The sequence below is a fragment of the Momordica charantia genome (genome assembly GCF_013281855.1).
Source record: "Momordica charantia cultivar OHB3-1 chromosome 9 unlocalized genomic scaffold, Mcharantia_2.0 BLBB01000009.1, whole genome shotgun sequence".
Taxonomy (NCBI): Eukaryota; Viridiplantae; Streptophyta; class Magnoliopsida; order Cucurbitales; family Cucurbitaceae; genus Momordica; species Momordica charantia.
This window is the reverse complement of record NW_028275167.1, coordinates 1,557,002-1,575,085: the sequence shown is the minus strand read 5'-3', so window position 1 is coordinate 1,575,085 and position 18,084 is coordinate 1,557,002. Positions and strand designations below refer to the sequence as shown.

At 31.2% G+C, this 18,084-nt stretch overlaps 1 protein-coding gene across 3 annotated transcripts; it reads left to right on the top strand.

Annotated features, from left to right (window-relative positions):
• The first annotated feature begins 11,922 nt into the window (after window positions 1–11,922).
• On the top strand, window positions 11,923–17,886 carry LOC111020229 (inter alpha-trypsin inhibitor, heavy chain-like protein). 3 transcript variants are annotated; one of them, XM_022296837.2, is made up of 13 exons: window positions 11,923–12,474; window positions 12,882–13,037; window positions 13,127–13,339; window positions 13,415–13,504; window positions 13,637–13,753; window positions 14,037–14,306; window positions 14,439–14,595; window positions 15,248–15,325; window positions 15,747–15,847; window positions 15,987–16,157; window positions 16,513–16,587; window positions 16,720–16,827; window positions 17,397–17,886. In XM_022296837.2, exons 1-13 carry the CDS (start codon window positions 12,091–12,093, stop codon window positions 17,742–17,744), a joined length of 2,268 nt encoding a protein of 755 aa, XP_022152529.1. In that variant the 5' UTR covers window positions 11,923–12,090; the 3' UTR covers window positions 17,745–17,886. The 3 variants fall into 3 exon arrangements, with proteins under 3 accessions (XP_022152529.1, XP_087974029.1, XP_022152537.1); XM_088117903.1 differs by having other exon boundaries at window positions 12,334–12,474; window positions 12,904–13,037; XM_022296845.2 differs by having other exon boundaries at window positions 12,336–12,474; window positions 12,895–13,037.
• Window positions 17,887–18,084: the final 198 nt, after the last annotated feature.

Sequence of the window (18,084 nt, the reverse complement as noted above, 5' to 3'; positions counted from 1 at the left end):
TATATATATTTTTTTAATACATGCTTCTGAATATTTAAGAAAGTCAATAATTTGTTTGATTAGAATATCTTTAGAGTTATATTCTTTTTTTTTTCCGACGACTGAAATATTTTTAATTTGGCATGGTTATATACAGGTTCTTAGTGTACTTTTTCTTGAACTTTATTGCACTGTTTTTTCGTATCTTTCTTTTTCATTTATTTATTATTATTATTATTACTATTGACCGCTCAATCCATCTCTACTATTATTTAAAAATTTATTCAATTTACATATTTTAAAGATATAACTTATAAGTTGTATATATATATATAAAGATATCAACCACCACACTTTTGTCATGTTATAGTTTTTATAGTGTAGTATAAATTCAACTCCTTCCAAAGATTAAATCATATTTTATCCACGTAAATTTATTATTATTATTTTTTTAATGTAACAACCATATTGTTTATCCACTAGTGATCGATTATAATTCTAATGTTGTGTACGTGAGTTTGTAGATAATTTAATACCTCGAATCATTGAAAGAAGCGAGTATACTTATTCCTACTATCAAAATTGACATGAAGCTACAAGTATCAATTTAATATTTAAAAATAAATAAATGTTTAAATGATCGATACTTTTACTATTTTCAATGGTAATCAACAAAGAAACTTTGTATTATTTATCGAGGTGTCTTAAAAGGTAAAATATTTAATTGTAATTGTTTTAGTTGGACACGTTTAACTTAATTCAACCAACCTTGAGTAAGATTTTCAAAGTAAAAGCTTTGAACATTTTATTTGAATTAAAAAATTTACTCACCCCAACTAAATCCAACCTAGAATACCCTAGGTCCAACTCTCTCAACCTTAAATCAAATGTCAAAACTGGTGGAATAGGCCTCTTCCAGGTCAGAAAGCTTCCTTCAACGAGTGCGCCTGTTTAACTTAAACTCTTGAAGATGTCGAATTGTATTATTCTTCTTCCGATTCAACACACTCCTATTTTTCTACTAAGAAAAGAAATCGCATTGTTCACAGAACAAACATAGCTTGAAATACTTCATATAAAAAAATTCATCGAGCAAGTACGATTATGAACACACGGGTCCTCCAAATAAATAAGAATGAGCCCCCCCTGTAAAAATAAGGTGAAGAAAAGTAACAAAAGGTGCATTGAAACAAAGAAATGTGATTGATGAAAATGACCCAAAGTAGATAGAGGGGAAAGAGTATAAATTTGGGGTTACTTGTTGGTCCATGTCATATGAAAATCAGCTAGCCTATTATTTGTTGATTCAATGGTTCCACGTTATCTTTTTTGATTGATCCAAAAATAAGTGGAACAGAGCTCGTTTGGCTTTCTTGTCTTTTATCCTCGATTTGATTTCGTGGTCAAAATTGGCAGAGGGCTTCTTTTATTGACTTAAATATACTGACAAAATAATTAGCTTTTCTGTTGTCGAACCATAATATCCATGCTAGCTGTAGTTCGGAATAGAGATCGGAAATCACCATCTATCCCATTCTATTGCTTTTGTTGTTTGGTTTCTTTATATAAAAAATAATATTCGAGTGGGAGTTTAAATATTCTGTTTATACAAATGTTACACTTTTGTTTAGATTAAAATTTGAATCTACGACTTTTTGAAAGAAATAAAAATATCTGAGCTGTAGGCTATAAGATATGTTATAAATATCTTAACAGTCAAATTATGTTTTCCCACCAGAAACAATCATGATACTAATAGCATTAAAAATTTTCATGCTACTTAATTGTTATTAGTCATGTCATCTCTATTTAAAAATAATGTACGGTCTGTGAGATAAAAAAATATCGCTAAATAGGTGTTCTATAGTTTTAGTAGGTAGTTTGTATTTTTTTATTTTTCGTTTGGTACAAAACAAACTAGATTTTTATAGCTTACTTTCTATTGTTGTTGTTGGGTAAATCTTGATATGATCCATGTTGGCACAATCATCGTCGAATTACTAAGAAGATGTCAAGTTATCCAAGGACACACTTGCAATGCATAGCCGCATCCCGACCGACCTACATGCTCACCATCAATGTCATTCACGTGTTCTCAAAGGTCAAATTACATATTTGTATGTCGCGATTGAAGTTAGATCATCGCAACTCGATATCAAAATAGACACACTTGAAATTTTCTAATATTTTGGAATTGCCTAGAGAGGGAGAGTTGGTTTATTGGACACATACTATAGAGATCAAAGATATATTGCTTCAAATCAAATGCGATGTTTGTTTCTTCATTACAAATAGAAAAGGGAATTGATTAGGTTGGCTCACAAGACAATTTGAGTAGCGGTGGGAAGGAGAGTTGAAGACATCTAACTTGAGGAGTACTTTTTGAAAAATTCAGCTTGACTATTCAAGTGAACACGAGACAACCGTGTGATTTTACTTCTTTTTTAATGCATGTTGTTTCTTAATCTTCTTTATATTTCTCCATTAAAAAAAGACATATCTATAAAGCTTTTTTAATAAAAAAAATCACTACCACAAATGATTTTAGTGTTCAAATATCAACAAAACAATACACGACATTGGAGGTGTATACCAATAGATGATATCACAAGTAAACAGATAATGCAAAGAAATGAAACTTAACAAATAAGAACGAACAAATGAACAAAAGTAACACAGCGTGGGGACAAAATGTCGAATAATTAGAAAACAATAGCAACAAAAAATCACGTGAAAATTGCCCCTAACCAACCCACCACTAGAAGCAAATTAGCAGCCAAGTAGGGCCTCCCTTTTTCCCTTTCCTTATCGCCCATGGGAATTGTCAATGATGAAGAAGACATATAGTACACAAAATTGTCAAATTAGAGTTTTTAAAAATGGCCAAATCTTGGTCCATAATAACCCTCCTCCCCAAGTCCTAAACTCCCTAATGATGTGCCTCTCGCCGGCTGGCACAACAGTAATTTTTGTCTTCCCCCTGCCCCCTGCCCCGGCCCCTTTACGACGTCGCATATGGCATTAAATTCCGTGGCGATTTCTTTGTCCGCCCCATCATTTTCTCCGGGTGCCCATCACGTGGTCTTGTTATCATCTCATCATGGTCCCCCATCGGACGGTGCCAATTTCACGCCAGGGTTGGATTAGTACTACCACATGGGACCATCGTGGTCCTGGCTCTAGAGGATTACCGTCCCTAACTAGCCGCCTCGCCAATAAATCGCCGCTTTATTAAATTTAAAGTTGTTCATTTACTTTACTTTTATTGCTTTTCTCAAGTAGTTTTGTGGTCTTTTTATCAAACACACTTATTACATTACTGGACTTCTAATGATTTAATTTAATTTTTTTTTAATCAGGAGAACAGGAGATAAAAGAAAGTAACAAATTAAAACTTATTTAATTGAATTAGACTAGATACAGGCCTGTTGATCTATTTATACTAATATACTACTAAATTATATTAAGACAATCTCAAATCACTATTCAAATATTATAATCCAAATTATATTCTGATTTAAACAACATAATCTAATAATGATTCAAATGACATTGTCTAATAATATAATCTCACAAAAACTTGAGAAGAAAATATTTAAATTTTGATACTCGTACAAACATTGAGGTCTCAATTTTAAATTTCTATAAAATTACTGTTAAAATATTGATTTGATAGATATTCCTAGAAAATTTATAATAAAATCATAAAATATATTTAAATTAATAAATAAATATATCACACTTTGTAAATAAGTTTAAAATTGGTATAGTGTCCACATTAATACTATTTTATTGATATTTGTTTATATAGTGTCAAATTTTTTACAATAAAATGAAAATGTTGATATCGAACATATAAAAATCTATGAAAATGTGTCCAGACAAGTTGATGTAAATTTTAAATGGGGCCGAGAAGTCATTCTTTCTCCTTTCTTTCTCTTGCGGAGAGTTTCAATACTCAAATTTTATAAACAGCTTTATCGTGGTTAAATTTCAAGTTCTTTTAATTTCGACACTTGTTAAACCATGTGTATAAGTCGTATTATTTATCTTAATTTTTGTTTATCTACCATATTACTAATATAGACATAATACTAATATTAATAAATTTTAATTTATTTAGAAATTGTGAAATATTTAAATATTTTTATCAAAATTTTTATTTTTATAATTTTTTTTAGAAATATCTATCGACATCGACATTCTATTGAATATTTTCTTCGACATTCCCATAAAATTGTGACTTCGACATTTTCATTGATATTGCCATTTAAAACTTTACTTGTATTCGTTATAACTACTTGTAATATGGGGAGTTTGTTGGCATTTTGGGCTATTTCGGGGTAGCCTGTTATCGTCTTTAGGTACAGGAAACATCCATAGCTTTTATAAACAAAAAATTTGTTTCCACTCTCTCCTTTATTTCGACACCATTATAATATGTAAGTTAAATTATACACTTTCCAAATTATTTCTAACGAATTTTCAAACTTTTAAAAAAGATAATAAATTACTGTATTTTCTTTTATACCTAAAATGACAATGTCTAATTAATTTATTAGACATTGTTTCAGGTTACAGATTTATTGAATACAAAATATAAAGTTTATGACCAAATTAATTATTTTTTAAAATCTTCAGAATTATAAATTTAGAGACCTTATTTAAAAATTGAAAGCCACGTCAGACAACACCATGAAAGTAAATTGACCAAATTTATAATTTGGTCTCAATTACATTTTGTCGCGGGCCCGAGATTTATCTTATTATCAAATAAAAATTAATCGTCTGACTGAAAGAATTTTATTTATTATTATTATTATTATTTTTTTTTTTTTGAAGAAGATGGAAAGAATATTTAAAGTTGTACTAAAAAAATAAATAATATTTAAAGTTGTATTTATATTTTTGGGGTCAATATTTTATTTAAAACAGTCATTAGAAAGTAGAGCTAAAAACTCGCGTAGATCGTGGATTATCGTTAGTTAAAGCGAAGCAGACAGAGATTAGACGTCTACCTGTTTTAATTTTAATAAAGTGAAAAAAAAATGTCTCCTAATCAAATCATTTTCCTGGATTTGCGGTGCTCCAACTTTAGCCACAGTCAATTAATGCGTTTTTAATCTCTCGTCGTGTGGTCGCAATCCCCTGCGGCCGTGCCTATTTCCGAGTTCTGAGCGCTTGATTTGGTAGCTTATGACCTGGCATTTTTCATTTATTTGACAGTGAAAGGTGTTGAATTGATTCTCACTAAAATGACATGCCAGAAAAAAAAAGTCACTAAAATGACTTTAAAAATTAAATAAACAAAAAAGTAATTTTTATATATATAATTTAATATACTTGATTATGATCGTTGCTACTTTTACAATAATATACTTAATATATCAATAATATAATTTAATATACTTGATTATGATTGTTGATATGATATAATTGACTGTATATGTTGATATATCAATGAAGATGTACTTCCACACGTACCAATGATATATTTGAAAATCTAGGAAGAAAAAAATAAAAATAACTAAGAAATTGAAAATCATATTTGCAGTATTTATAAAACTCATTGCTAGATTTGTAAATGTGTTAAATGTTTTGAAAAAAAATTATAAATCAGATAAGCACCCACATTTGAATTTTGTAATCATCTCTTAACTCTAACCACTTATAAATATTAGTACTTTCAGCTAGGGTAATATTAATATAAACATTATTTTATAATTGATATTCATATATTTTTAAAACACTAATAAAAATGTAATTAATACGAATGCAAGTAATATATATATTGTAATAAGTATGATTGTGGATCGATCTCACAATCTCTTATTGAAAAGACAATATGCGGGGTGTAGATTGAACTCATAACCTCTTAGTTTGAAATATATGTCAATTACCGCTGAATTATGTTTGTTTTGACATCTTTATAATTTTCTTAATTTCATGATATTTAAAGAATTAATATCTATCCATGTTGATATCTCTATCAATAAATGGAGGATTCGATTTTTTTTTGGGAAGATGCAAACATTTAACAACTTTAGTAGCTTTATTTTTCTATTTATTTTTTAATTTTTTAATAATCTGTCAAATAGATCAAAAGTATGCATTATTTGTGTTGGATGATGGTAAAACTTTTAATGAGACTCATAAATAAGGTATGCATAATTATTGATGTGATAGAAGCCATGGATGCATTTCTTGCCTTCACATAGACCTAGACCCCGACCCTACCTTTATGTCTCTACAAATTTTAACTTTATAACATATTTGTTTATTTTCTAATAAAGTAATTAACTTATATACTTCGTTAATTAATAATTTAATCTTATTGTCAAAATGAGTATAGCTCGTAATTCACGTACATCTCCAACTAAAATGGTGAGTTCGATTTCTTATCCGACATGTTGTATTAAAATAATAATAATAATAATGATAATTTGATGTTATTTATGAATTTAGAAATTAATTTTCCGACCTAAGCATGAAGATACTACTTATATATATGTGTATTTGTCATATGGGTAATACTACAACAATTTCGACTTTAGATGATGGGGAAATATATTGTCAATATCATATTTTTTGACGTATTTTTTCCATAATTATATCAATCTTCGAAGAAATAGTAAACATGACGGTAGACAGCATTAATGTAACTATGATAGTTAAACCAATTTTCCATTTGGTTTAGTTTGTGAATTTTTAGAGTTGTATCCTCGTAAACTTAAAGTGTCTAATAGCTTCATAATTAAACTTTCAATTTCGTGTTTAACAAGTTTGATCTATTCGACATTTTTTAAAACTTACAAAATTGTTAGACGCAAAACTGAATTTTATGTCTATCATGTTCTGACATATTTGACTTTTGCAAAATTCACAAATCTATTGGTCACAAAATTGAAAGGTTAAGAAATTATTTGATTATAACTGTTTTGTGAATGGTAAAAAAAAAAAAATGTTTCATAGTTCAATGATCTATTAAATATTTTTAAGTTTGGAGACCTATTAAATATATAATTGAAAGTTTTAAAACTTTGTAGACGCATTTCAAAATTCATTCATATAATAGACACTTTTTGAATGTTCAAGTTCCCATTGAATACTACACTAACCATTTAAATGTTTAACATACAATTGTTCTCATTTAAAATGAAACATACGGGGCTCTTTGGCTACATTCTCTATTTTTTATTTCTCATTTATTATTTTTAATAAATAAAAATATAATTGCATTTGGTAACTATTTTTCGTTTCTCGTTTTTTATTGAAAAAAAATATATATAGAAACACGTTTGTTAAAAAAATTTATTGTTTCTAGTTATCTCTAAAATTTTAAATATAAAAATTTATTTTAAAACTTTTAAGTTATATTTACTTTTTTTAATATGTATTATGCAATTGATGAGTCAAAAATGTTACAATAATAATTCATTTGCAAAAAAGAAATACAATAATAATTTTATTTATGTTTTTGAAAAAACTAGACACAAAAATGAAAAAATTAAGAACCCATTTGATAACCCTTTTAGTTTTTAGTTTTTGGGTTTTGGTTATATTTGTTTGATAACCATTTTTAGTTTTTTGTTTCTAAAAAGTTAGAAAATTGAAAATACATATCAGAGATATAAAATTTTATGTAGAGTACAGATGACAATGATGTGGGTGCGAGTGAGGATGTTCTCTTCCATTCTCGTCATCGTGAAAATTTGTAGTCTCCGTCTCCACCTCGTTATTAGGTCCGACAGATCTTCTCGAGAAAAATTATCGGTTTATAATTGTTTTTAATCATTTTTAGAATTTAAGTATAAAAAGTGTAATAAATATATATTAATTATTCAAAAAATGGAATCGGAGATGGGAACATGCATTTCCTATTTTTGGGACCCGATCATTTGGAAATTTTTGTGTTCCCCCTAATGTAGAGACATGAAAATAATTTTAGAGAAAAAGAATAAAGTCGAAAGGAAAAGATATGTTAAAGAAAAAAAATAAATTATAACAAAAGAGAAAAATTATAGTGGAAACAAATTTAAAAATTAAAAAGTTAGGAAAAATAGTAAATTTTTAGAAAGAAATAAAACTGGTCTGTTAGAAAAAACAACAAAAAAATTTTGGAGACAAATAATAATAATTATTCAAAATATGAAAATTTTAGAGAGAGAAAAATAAAGTTTGTAAGGAGTAATTTTAGAAATAAAAAATTTTAGAGTGATAAATAATTTTTTTAGAGATAAATATGAAAAAGAAAAAAAAATTGAATATAGAAGAAAAATCAGATTTTGAAATGGAATAAAGATATCTCAACCACCCAAGTAAAGAACTGTTACAAATAAGGTAGAAACTAATAGATTTAGATACGAAGCAACATAAAATAAACCAAATTTGATACTCGGATACTCGATTTGATAACACGCTACTAATTCTTCTTATGCTTCTGGTAAATAAAAAGGTAATCTCTCGCATTTTGCTAAGGAAGAAATTAGAAAAATAACAAACCCTATAGGTTCGCCACAAATTCCACCCCCAAAAACCATATTTTGATTGAGCCTCACCTATATCAATTGTACTTGAACTGTTAGATAATCATAGTCGACAATAACATCATTGTTCTCATCGCTATTACAGAACCGTACATGAGATTTTCACCTCATACGGCTCCTTGAGGGCCATAAATAAATCTAAGGAGCGTTTTTGAAAACTTTTTTTTTTTAATTTACATAGAATTTCAAAATGGTTTCTGAAAAACAAAAGAAAAAACAGAAAATTGAATTGAATATCAAACATATTTTTTAAAAACTAAAAACCAAAAACCAAATGGTTATGATCCTAAAATATTGTTTCCAAAATTTCAATATCATTTTAAAAATATTTCTTAAAAATAAGAAACCAGAAATAAAAATAATTATCAAATTGCTTGAAAATGAGCCATGTGATTATTTAAAACTAGTGGGGCTAATTTATTTGGAAAACATCGAAACCAAGAGAACTTTAAAGAGAGCCTGGGACTCCCTCCAATGCCCCATACTAATTTCCAACGAATGTATTCATAGAATGAAACTATAAAATAGTGGTCCTAATATTAGTGAAATTGTTTACATGCAAGTTGCAACCAGCACATCCTTAATTTTACCAACATTCTTCTAAATAGTATTATGACGAAAAAAAGAATCGACCGTTTAAGTATTAAAAATTGCACTTATTTATATATATATGTAAACATTCCACTAAATAGAATGTCTTCTTTAAAGACATTTTTTTTATATTCAATATTTTATTTTTATACGTGTCACTTATCTTTCAATTTCGATACACTTCATCTTCAAATATCTTTTTTCACTTTCGAATTAGTTATAAAAAGAAAAATATTTTTCTATTTTTTAATTTTAATATTAGTTATAAAGTTCATATGTGGATTTCATGTTTGATGTATCGTAACCTATGTCGTTGTAAATAAAATTCCATTTCTAGGCAATTTTATGTTTTGTCGTTTTAAATTTTATTTTAACTTATGATTTTAAAACCCATTTTTTTGTTATTTTTTTGAATTTGATTGAAATTTCGAGAATGTGATTGATTTTATTTTTAGAAAATTCATATTGTTTAAATTTTAATAAATGCAATGAAGTAAGTCAGATAAAAGTTCTCAAACTATTCTATATTTCAATATAATAACTTTTAAATACAATAAATACGTTATTTTTGAAGAATAAATACATTATTATTACATGTAACATTTTTTTTACCGTAAACCTTCCCCCAGCTGGAGTGGTTGCATGTATGTTGAAATACTTGCCAAAAAAACAAATATGATAATAATAAAATAATAATAATAGATAAATAAATAAAACCCTCTATTATATGTAATTTATCTATTGTTTTTATTAACCGAGTACGGTAAAAATATCTATGAATTATTAATTATGCCCTTAAAATAGCCCCTCATATATGCATTTTTTTTTTTTGAGATACCTTATATATGTAGTTGGAAGTCCTAGTTTACTCTGACCAAATAATTTTTTCCTTTTATATAAGAAGAATTGGAAAATTGGAAAATTAATTAATTTAAATACATTTTTTTAACGAAAAATAAGCAAAATGAAAAATAATGGCTGAAATACAATTATACAAGGTCAAAGTTCCGAAAGCTATATGTGTATAAATATCATAGAAAATGTAAATTAATAAAAGGAAAGAAATAATGAAAGTGGAATACAGCTTTCATTTGGCATCATTCACAAGATTCATTTCAACTCATACTACAGATATATATAAGATATTTTATTTCGTTGGTTGTTATTTATTTAAATTAGTTATTCGATATATTGTTTAATAAACTTTGAGAACAACTTTATAGAATTATTGCTTTTAAAATATTATATTTTTGTGTGCTTCAATCATTGTCCATCGGATCATGTTGCCCAATAAAATATAATTTTCAAATAGTTTGGAAAATGCACAGTCGTGCTAAAGAATACGGTAGAGAGAGACAATTAAAAGGAAAACAACGTTCAACTATATTCTTATTAATTCTGAAAAAGAAAAAAAAATTAAAGACTTAAGATTTTAACAAGTTTGGATTTTTGTAGTTTAAATTATTGTAAATGAACCCATTATACAAATTTTAGTTTAGTTAGTATATATATCTTCACCAAAAGATCGTTGTTCGAATGTCCACTATCACATCTTGTTATATCGAATAAAAAAATCTCAAACTCATATTTCGTTTAACCAATGATCAAACAAGTACTTTAGTTTTTCTCATTTTCAAATGTTACGTAGTTAACTAATAGGTTGAACCAATACCTCGAGTCACGGGCTTATAACATATAATTTCATAAATGTTAATTTACCAGTCTCCAAACTATACAGACTTGACATATCCAACAAAAATTCCATAATTAATTTTATGAGGTGCAATATAAAACAATTGAACATCCTTAATTGCTTGACTTGTCTCTATTGTATAAAACCATATGACCTGCAACTTAAATTAAGAATCTCATCCCTTGATTTAATGACATGTTGCCACCTACACTCAATGCATCAATCTATTTGAATAATAATCTTCCATCCTTGTGAACATGGATATTAAATATTCCATACGTATGGATAATTTTTTGTCAAACCGAGCATAACTTAAATGGTTAAGGTACCTATTTTTGACCAAAATGTCATGAGTTAGAATCCTCATCCCATCTTGTATTTAAAAAAAAAATGATAATTTTTTAAAGTTAAATTAGATCGGTATCTGCTATATATAAATAAATAGTCATATTATCTCTACATGTTAAAGTCATCCAGATCACCAAACGTGGGGCCATAAATATATTGTAATGTTTTAAAAGTATAGTGTATATATGTACTAACTATTTTGTTTCAACTTTTTCTTTTCATGTATTGCGTCCGATGTTTGAAATTCTAAAATAAATTATCGTATTTTCTTTTCTCATTGAATTACTTTTCAAGCAATTCTATAGAATATTTTATATACATGAGATTTTTATTTGTATATTTCTTAAAATATTTTTGGTCTCTCAAAGTACATTACGAACATAGATGAAAGGTGTATTTTGCTTAAATATTTTCTAGAAATTTAACAAAAATCATTATTATTATTAAAAGGTCAAAGAAATCCGGTGAGAAAAATAAAAATAGAAATACGAAAAATGCCCGTAATCGTGAATTATCATGACATGGCAAGATCTCCATAATCAAGCGTACGGTAGATTAAATATAGTTAACCGCAGCGGATTATTTTAACCAAGGTTAATTACGTAACTTCAACCGGGTTCGCATAAACTAAACACGGCGAAGGCATCCACGTGCTGCGAAACCATTGGTCAAGTACTTTTAAAAGCAGTTTTTTCCCTCCGTTTTTGTCCTGATATAATGAAAAAGAAACGAATAAAGAAAAAAAAAAAAATTCATCTTCATTGTCGCCGTTTCTCACTTCCAACTCGTATAGCTGAATCTGACCTTCCCCATTAATGGCTACCATACGGCTCATATATCTACTCTCCATTTTTTATTTACCTTTTGATTCTCTTTTCTTTCTCTTCTTTATATAATTCTCTCTGTGCAAATTTCTTCCAAATTTCATCGACGATGGCTGCCGAGTTTTCCAACTGCGTCGAGTACGGTCTCCATTTATCGAAGCGAATTTACTATGGAAAAGGATCGGCTCCGGCGGCTCTCGCGAGGCAGATGACCAGAGTGTCGGAGGACTACCTTCCTACGGCTCCTATGGTGTACGCAGTCGTACCGGAGCCGACGATTGTGGACAATCCGGATGTTCCGAGCTACCAGCCTTACGTGCACGGGCGTTGCGTACCGCCTGCGTTGATTCCGCTGCATATGAACGGAGTTGCAATGGAAATCGATTGCTGTTTCGATACTGCGTTCATTGGTGTTAGCGGAACGTGGCGCGTCCACTGCGTCATGGCCGGCAAAGGCTGTGAGTGTCTTATCGCGGTGCCGATGGGAGAGCAGGTAGCGAGATTTTCTCCATTATATTCTGAACGTTGATTTATTGGTTTTGGTCGTACTGGTCAATCTGTTCTGATTCATCGCGCGAATGGTAGAGATTATTTGGAAAATGCTCTGTTATGTTTTGCATTCTGAAATCGATTTGGAGTTTGAATCGACGTGAAGTTTCAATTTAATTCCAATAGTATTTTAATTGAGCTTCAACAAGGTAAACTAATCACTTAGAACTTAACAGAGCTTCTCTTCGTTGATCGTGTTACAGAAAGTATGATAAAGAGTGGTCGATTGTTTTATTCTTCCTCCAATTTCTCGGGACTTGCGTTTCTGTCCCTTGAGAAGCTGCACAAGTCCCTTTCCTTCAACATTCCATTTTTGTTTTTCGTTCTGAAGAAAAACATTGTGGCTAACAGGGTTCACTTCTAGGTGTTGAAGTTGATGTTACTGGAAGTTCACATCGCACTGAATTAGTCTCCATGGAAGATCTGGAAGCTATAGAGAAGCTGGCAAAATCTGAAGATGGAAGGTTTCTGAAAGGGCGCCGGATATACACATTAAAAATTCCCAAGGTTACATCGATTTAATCTTCGTTTAAATTTTTTCTTCATGATTTCCTGTTCATTCTACATCGGGTAAATAAGGTATAATTGCGCGCCAGGTCGATGGTGGCTGTACTGTTTCAGTCCGAATCAATTGGTCACAGAGAATACCATACCTCGACAATCTCTTCTGTCTCAGCGTACCTTTCAATTTTCCAGCTTACGTAGATTCTCCTGGGAAGAAAATCAAGAAGAATCAAAAGATCTTACTGAATATAAATTCCGGTACTTCGTCAGAAGTTGTATGTAAATATACTAGCCATCCGATGAAGGTAAATCATCAGTTTTAATAGATAATACTAATTTCAGAGTTTACCTAATATGACCGTATCTTTAATATCTTCAAGATTCTAAGACGCGAAGTTGGCAACTTAAGTTTCTCGAACGAAGCAGAGGTCTCAACATGGTCAACTATGGATTTCGATCTTTCGTACTCTGTAAGAATCAAGCCTTTGTATTTCTTACGAAAAAACTGGAAGAATTTTTGGTTTTGAGAGAATGCAAAACTTCACCAGTTGCTAAATATGCTGCATGCTAAAATTAGTTTCTACTTTCTACCCTATTGGCAGATTTCTCCCAGTGACTTGTTTGGTGGTGTGCTGCTGCAATCGCCGTCTCTTCATGATTTTGATCAAAGAGAAATGTTTTGTCTGTACGTTTTTCCCGGCCAGAACCAGGATCGAAAGGTTTGTTAGCATCTGCATCTTCTTTATCCCAATAATATTCTCCAGTAAAACTTAGTTATCTGGCATTATTTTCTTAGTTCATCGTAAACAGTTTCAATTATTTACTTGATTAATACTTTGCATTTGATCACAACTTCCGGTCTATGAACAAATTAAAACGCATTATAACTCTTCCAGCTAGGATCTAGGCCGGGCCCTTCTCTTTTTTGTTAGTTGACAATTTATTTCTGTGTCATTGGTAGGTCCTGTCTCCTGTGTTAATGTCTCTCTGTTGCTTTATTAGGTTTTCAGAAAGGAAGTAGTATTTATTATTGACATAAGCGGAAGCATGAAAGGTGGTCCTCTCGAGAGTACAAAGCATGCGGTGCTCGCATCACTTTCTGAGTTGGGTCCTGAAGATACTTTTAACATAATAGGGTTTAATGGAGACACTAAATTATTTTCATTATCAATGGAGCAAGCAACCAACGAAGCAATTACAAGGGCAACAGAGTGGATTGACGCTAATCTAGTTGCTAATGGTGGTACTAACATCCTGCTTCCCGTGGAACAGGTAATAACATTTGAAATGTGGGGTAGACGTTAAATGTTACAAATAATTTTCTAATAAGTTCTTCAGAAATTGTTATGAATGAAATTTCAGCTGCACATGAGTTTTTTGGTTTACAGTGTTGTTCTATTACAGGCTATAAACATGTTGGCTGAAACCGGCAATTCCATTCCCCTCATTTTTCTCATTACCGATGGTTCTGTTGATAATGAGAGAGATATATGCAATCTTGTGAAAGCTTCTTTGAAGAGTGGAAAGACAATCTGTCCTCGTTTGTGCACTTTTGGTATTGGTAAGAACTTGCTATTCCACTTATATAGTTCTTTCAAGAAACACGACATCCTGAGTATATAGTCTTAATTTGGAAATAAATCCCAATTGAATCTAATCGATGACTGCTTTAATTCGCCACCAAACATTTTGTCAGAGAAGACCCACCAAGTGAATCTAATCGATGACTGCTTTAATTCTAAGTCCGGTCTTACAGTGGCGTTTGACAATCTCAGGGCAGGGCCCTGTAATGTAACTGTTGTTAAATTTACTGGACTATTTTGATTCTAACATTCATTTAATAATTTGGGGAAGAACATCGGAACAAATATGAGGCACGTCAATTCACCGCAATATCATTGCAGCTGCTTTTTAATCGCACGTCTTCTTAGGACAGTTGCATTTATATCGTGTGCCACCTTCTCATTTTTCCACTGTTAGGTAGTCAAAGTTTCGCCTTTATTATTTACTAGAGACCCGATAGAACAGATTGTAGTACTGATGATATTTGAACTTTCGACTAACTGTGAGATTTTTTTTTAGAATTATCATTTTATGGTTTCCTTCCGCTCATCAACTGCTTCCGCCACTTAATTTGGCTTATTTAAAATGTGAACAGTTTCTTCCATTGGATCTGAAATTTTCCGTTTATTGATGTTTAAAGCTTTCCACAGGTACATTTTGTAACCACTACTTCTTACAGATGCTATCAGAAATTGGGAGGGGGATTTACGATGCCGCTTATGATGTAGGTGAATATCTCTTCCTCTGTCTTGGTTTGATGTTAATGATGGAAAATATTTACCACAGCCTTCCATTGTTCTTGTGGTACTCTTGTATTTGTCTAGTACAAAAGAAATAAAATTGGGTTCCATACTAATAGGTAAAATTTCCTATTGATCATTTGGAGGTAGAATGTTGTCATGGACTAAATATCATACTCCATATGAATAAAACCAAAGTAGCAGCTTCATACTTAATATTGTTTAATTAGATGATAACCCAAACAAAAAGCCTTCGTGATCAGATTCCCAAAATAAAATCTTGTTATAGAGGTTATATAATCAACTGTTTTTTAAGTCGTTCATCCATCTAAATTTTAGGTTCATTTTCTTCATCTTTTGTACACTATATTGAGAATCAATTTTTACAAAATATTCACTGTTTTTCCAGATTCGGTTGATTCTCGGTTCCAGAGATTATTCAAAAAAGCCTCATCGCTCATTCTCGCCAACATCACCGTGGATGCTTTCAAGCATCTTGCTTCCCTTGAGGTTTACAATTCTTAAGCAACTCCTTTCTGTTGTCCGTTGCACACTTTCTAGAGTCGTTATCTTTCTTCCACAATAAACACTGCTCTCTAATCTCCTGACAAATCTTGACATTCCTTTCGAACATGATGCTGTTGTGTAGTTGTTTCCAACTCAAGTTCCAGACCTTGCATGTGGAAGCCCATTGATAATATCGGGTCGATACAATGGAAGCTTTCCAGAATCTTTTAAAATTAGTGGCATCTCAGCAGATATGAGCAACTCCACAATCCATCTGAAAGCTCAAAGAGCGAAAGAACTGCTCCTTGATAGGGTACTGCTTCTTCCTAGCTTCCTGCAACCTACATATACTATTTTTTAATGAATTGTTACAATGGGTGATCAACCATGAATCCCTTCCTTCGGTCCGGGATAGAATTTGGTAATTTTATTAGAAAAACGAAAAATTGTCTCCCATCAATAAGTAGGAGCCCTTATTATTTATTATTTTCTGATGTGGCTTATTTCAGTGGTTTGAAATATGTTCAACTCAAGAAATATCTATGTACAATTATATGATATTAAGGAGGAAGTTTCTCCTTTTTTAACTTTAAGGTGTCAAGTTTTTCTACGATTAATAGAAATAAAACCAGACGTCTAACTGTAAAAATCGTTTATTTCCAACGCAGGTGCTTGCGAGAAGACAAATCGATATAACGACTTCACATGCATGGTTACATGAAAGCAAGGAGTTAGAAGATAAGGTTTGTCGCTTTAACTTGGCCGTTTCTTGTTGATCCCATCAGCCTTTTCTACGATGGTTCGGTATGTATTATTCAAACTAACGTTAGTTTGTCTAATCCCCGCTTAATTCTGTTTAATTTTGCCTCTTCCAGGTTACAAAAATTAGCAAACAAACTGGGTTTCCGTCCGAGTATACTCGCTTGATTCTAATACAGACCAACGAAGGGAAGAAAGCACCAGCCTCCACTATCGTACAAGAGGTAAGAATTTTTAATCTTATATATTTATTTTTAACAATCCCTCACTCATCGGTATAGGTTTAGTCTTAAGTTCAAGAGCGGGTTGTGTCCTCTTCAACATTTCGATCACTACTTCCTTGCCAGCCGAACCTTCCAGCCGAGCAAATTCCAATGAACATTTACCTTTCGTTTGTAACGTGCACTTTTTTGTTTGTTTGGATCCTTCAAACATCGAGTGAAAGTCAATGCGTTTGTTCAAATCAAGCAGCTTTTTTTTCTTTTATTTTAAGGAGGGCTTTCTAAAAAGGGCTTGGGACCTCTGAACAAAAGAAAGCCAACTGCCCCAATTCGACCTTCCACCCCGATGCATGGCAAACATACCTCGGAGACGAACTCTCTGTGTGGAGACATCCATGGGCCGGAAGGAAATAACATTGCATGAGTTCAAATGTGTTGGAAAACAAGTTTAAATTAAATTAAAGAAGTCACGAGAGTTATACCCAAAGCAGACACTATCATACCATTACGGCGGCGTTTAATTAGTAATTTCGGTCTAAAATCCCTAACATTTTGTTACAATGGAAAAACAGATGCGTAAGAGATTGGAGGTGTCGAAGTCGAAGGTGGTGGAATGGAAGGGGCAGAAGATGAGGTTATTAGGGAAGCAAGGCGTGGGATTCGGGAACTTGGCGGCGACGGCGGAGAATATGCAGCCAGGAAAGGAAATAAAGGCAGCCCAAGCCACAGAGCTGCTGGTGAAAGCCGCAAGCAACTGCTGTGGCCGACTCATCGACCGCTTCTGCTGCCTGTGCTTCATAAAGTCTTGCATGTATTTGAACGACCGCTGCGTTGTGGCCTTCACGCAACTCACCGCCGCTCTCGCCTGCTGCGAGATCTTCAACTGCTGCTTCGAATTATGTGAATGTGATTGCTTCTGAAATCTCAATCTTAATAACTAATCAATATTATTATATGTCTAAAGCTTCCTCAATTCAACTCGGTCATGTTGGAAAAATCATGTCCTTGTGTTTGTAAATTAAATCTAGTGTTGTTTTTTAGTTCAACAAGAGCTTATAACCATTATAGAGTTTTTTTTTGGTATGTGTTTAATTATGACATAAAAATTGTTCTTGCAAAGTATTTTTAGGGTGGTTTTGACTCAACCAAGTATTTGAATGAGAAATCATTTAAAAGCACTTTTAATAATTTAGAGTAAAGTATGTAGTGTAATAATGAGAGGACAATAAACTCACTCACGATCTAATAAAGGGCAAGTAG

Excerpts from the sequence above, each read along its gene's own strand:
- LOC111020229 (XM_022296837.2), top strand. The coding sequence starts at position 12,091 with ATGGCTGCCGAGTTTTCCAACTGCGTCGAGTACGGTCTCCATTTATCG. Across the intron at positions 13,340-13,414 it reads ATACTAGCCATCCGATGAAG|ATTCTAAGACGCGAAGTTGG; the intron begins GTAAATCATCAG and ends AATATCTTCAAG. Across the intron at positions 13,754-14,036 it reads GCCAGAACCAGGATCGAAAG|GTTTTCAGAAAGGAAGTAGT; the intron begins GTTTGTTAGCAT and ends TTGCTTTATTAG.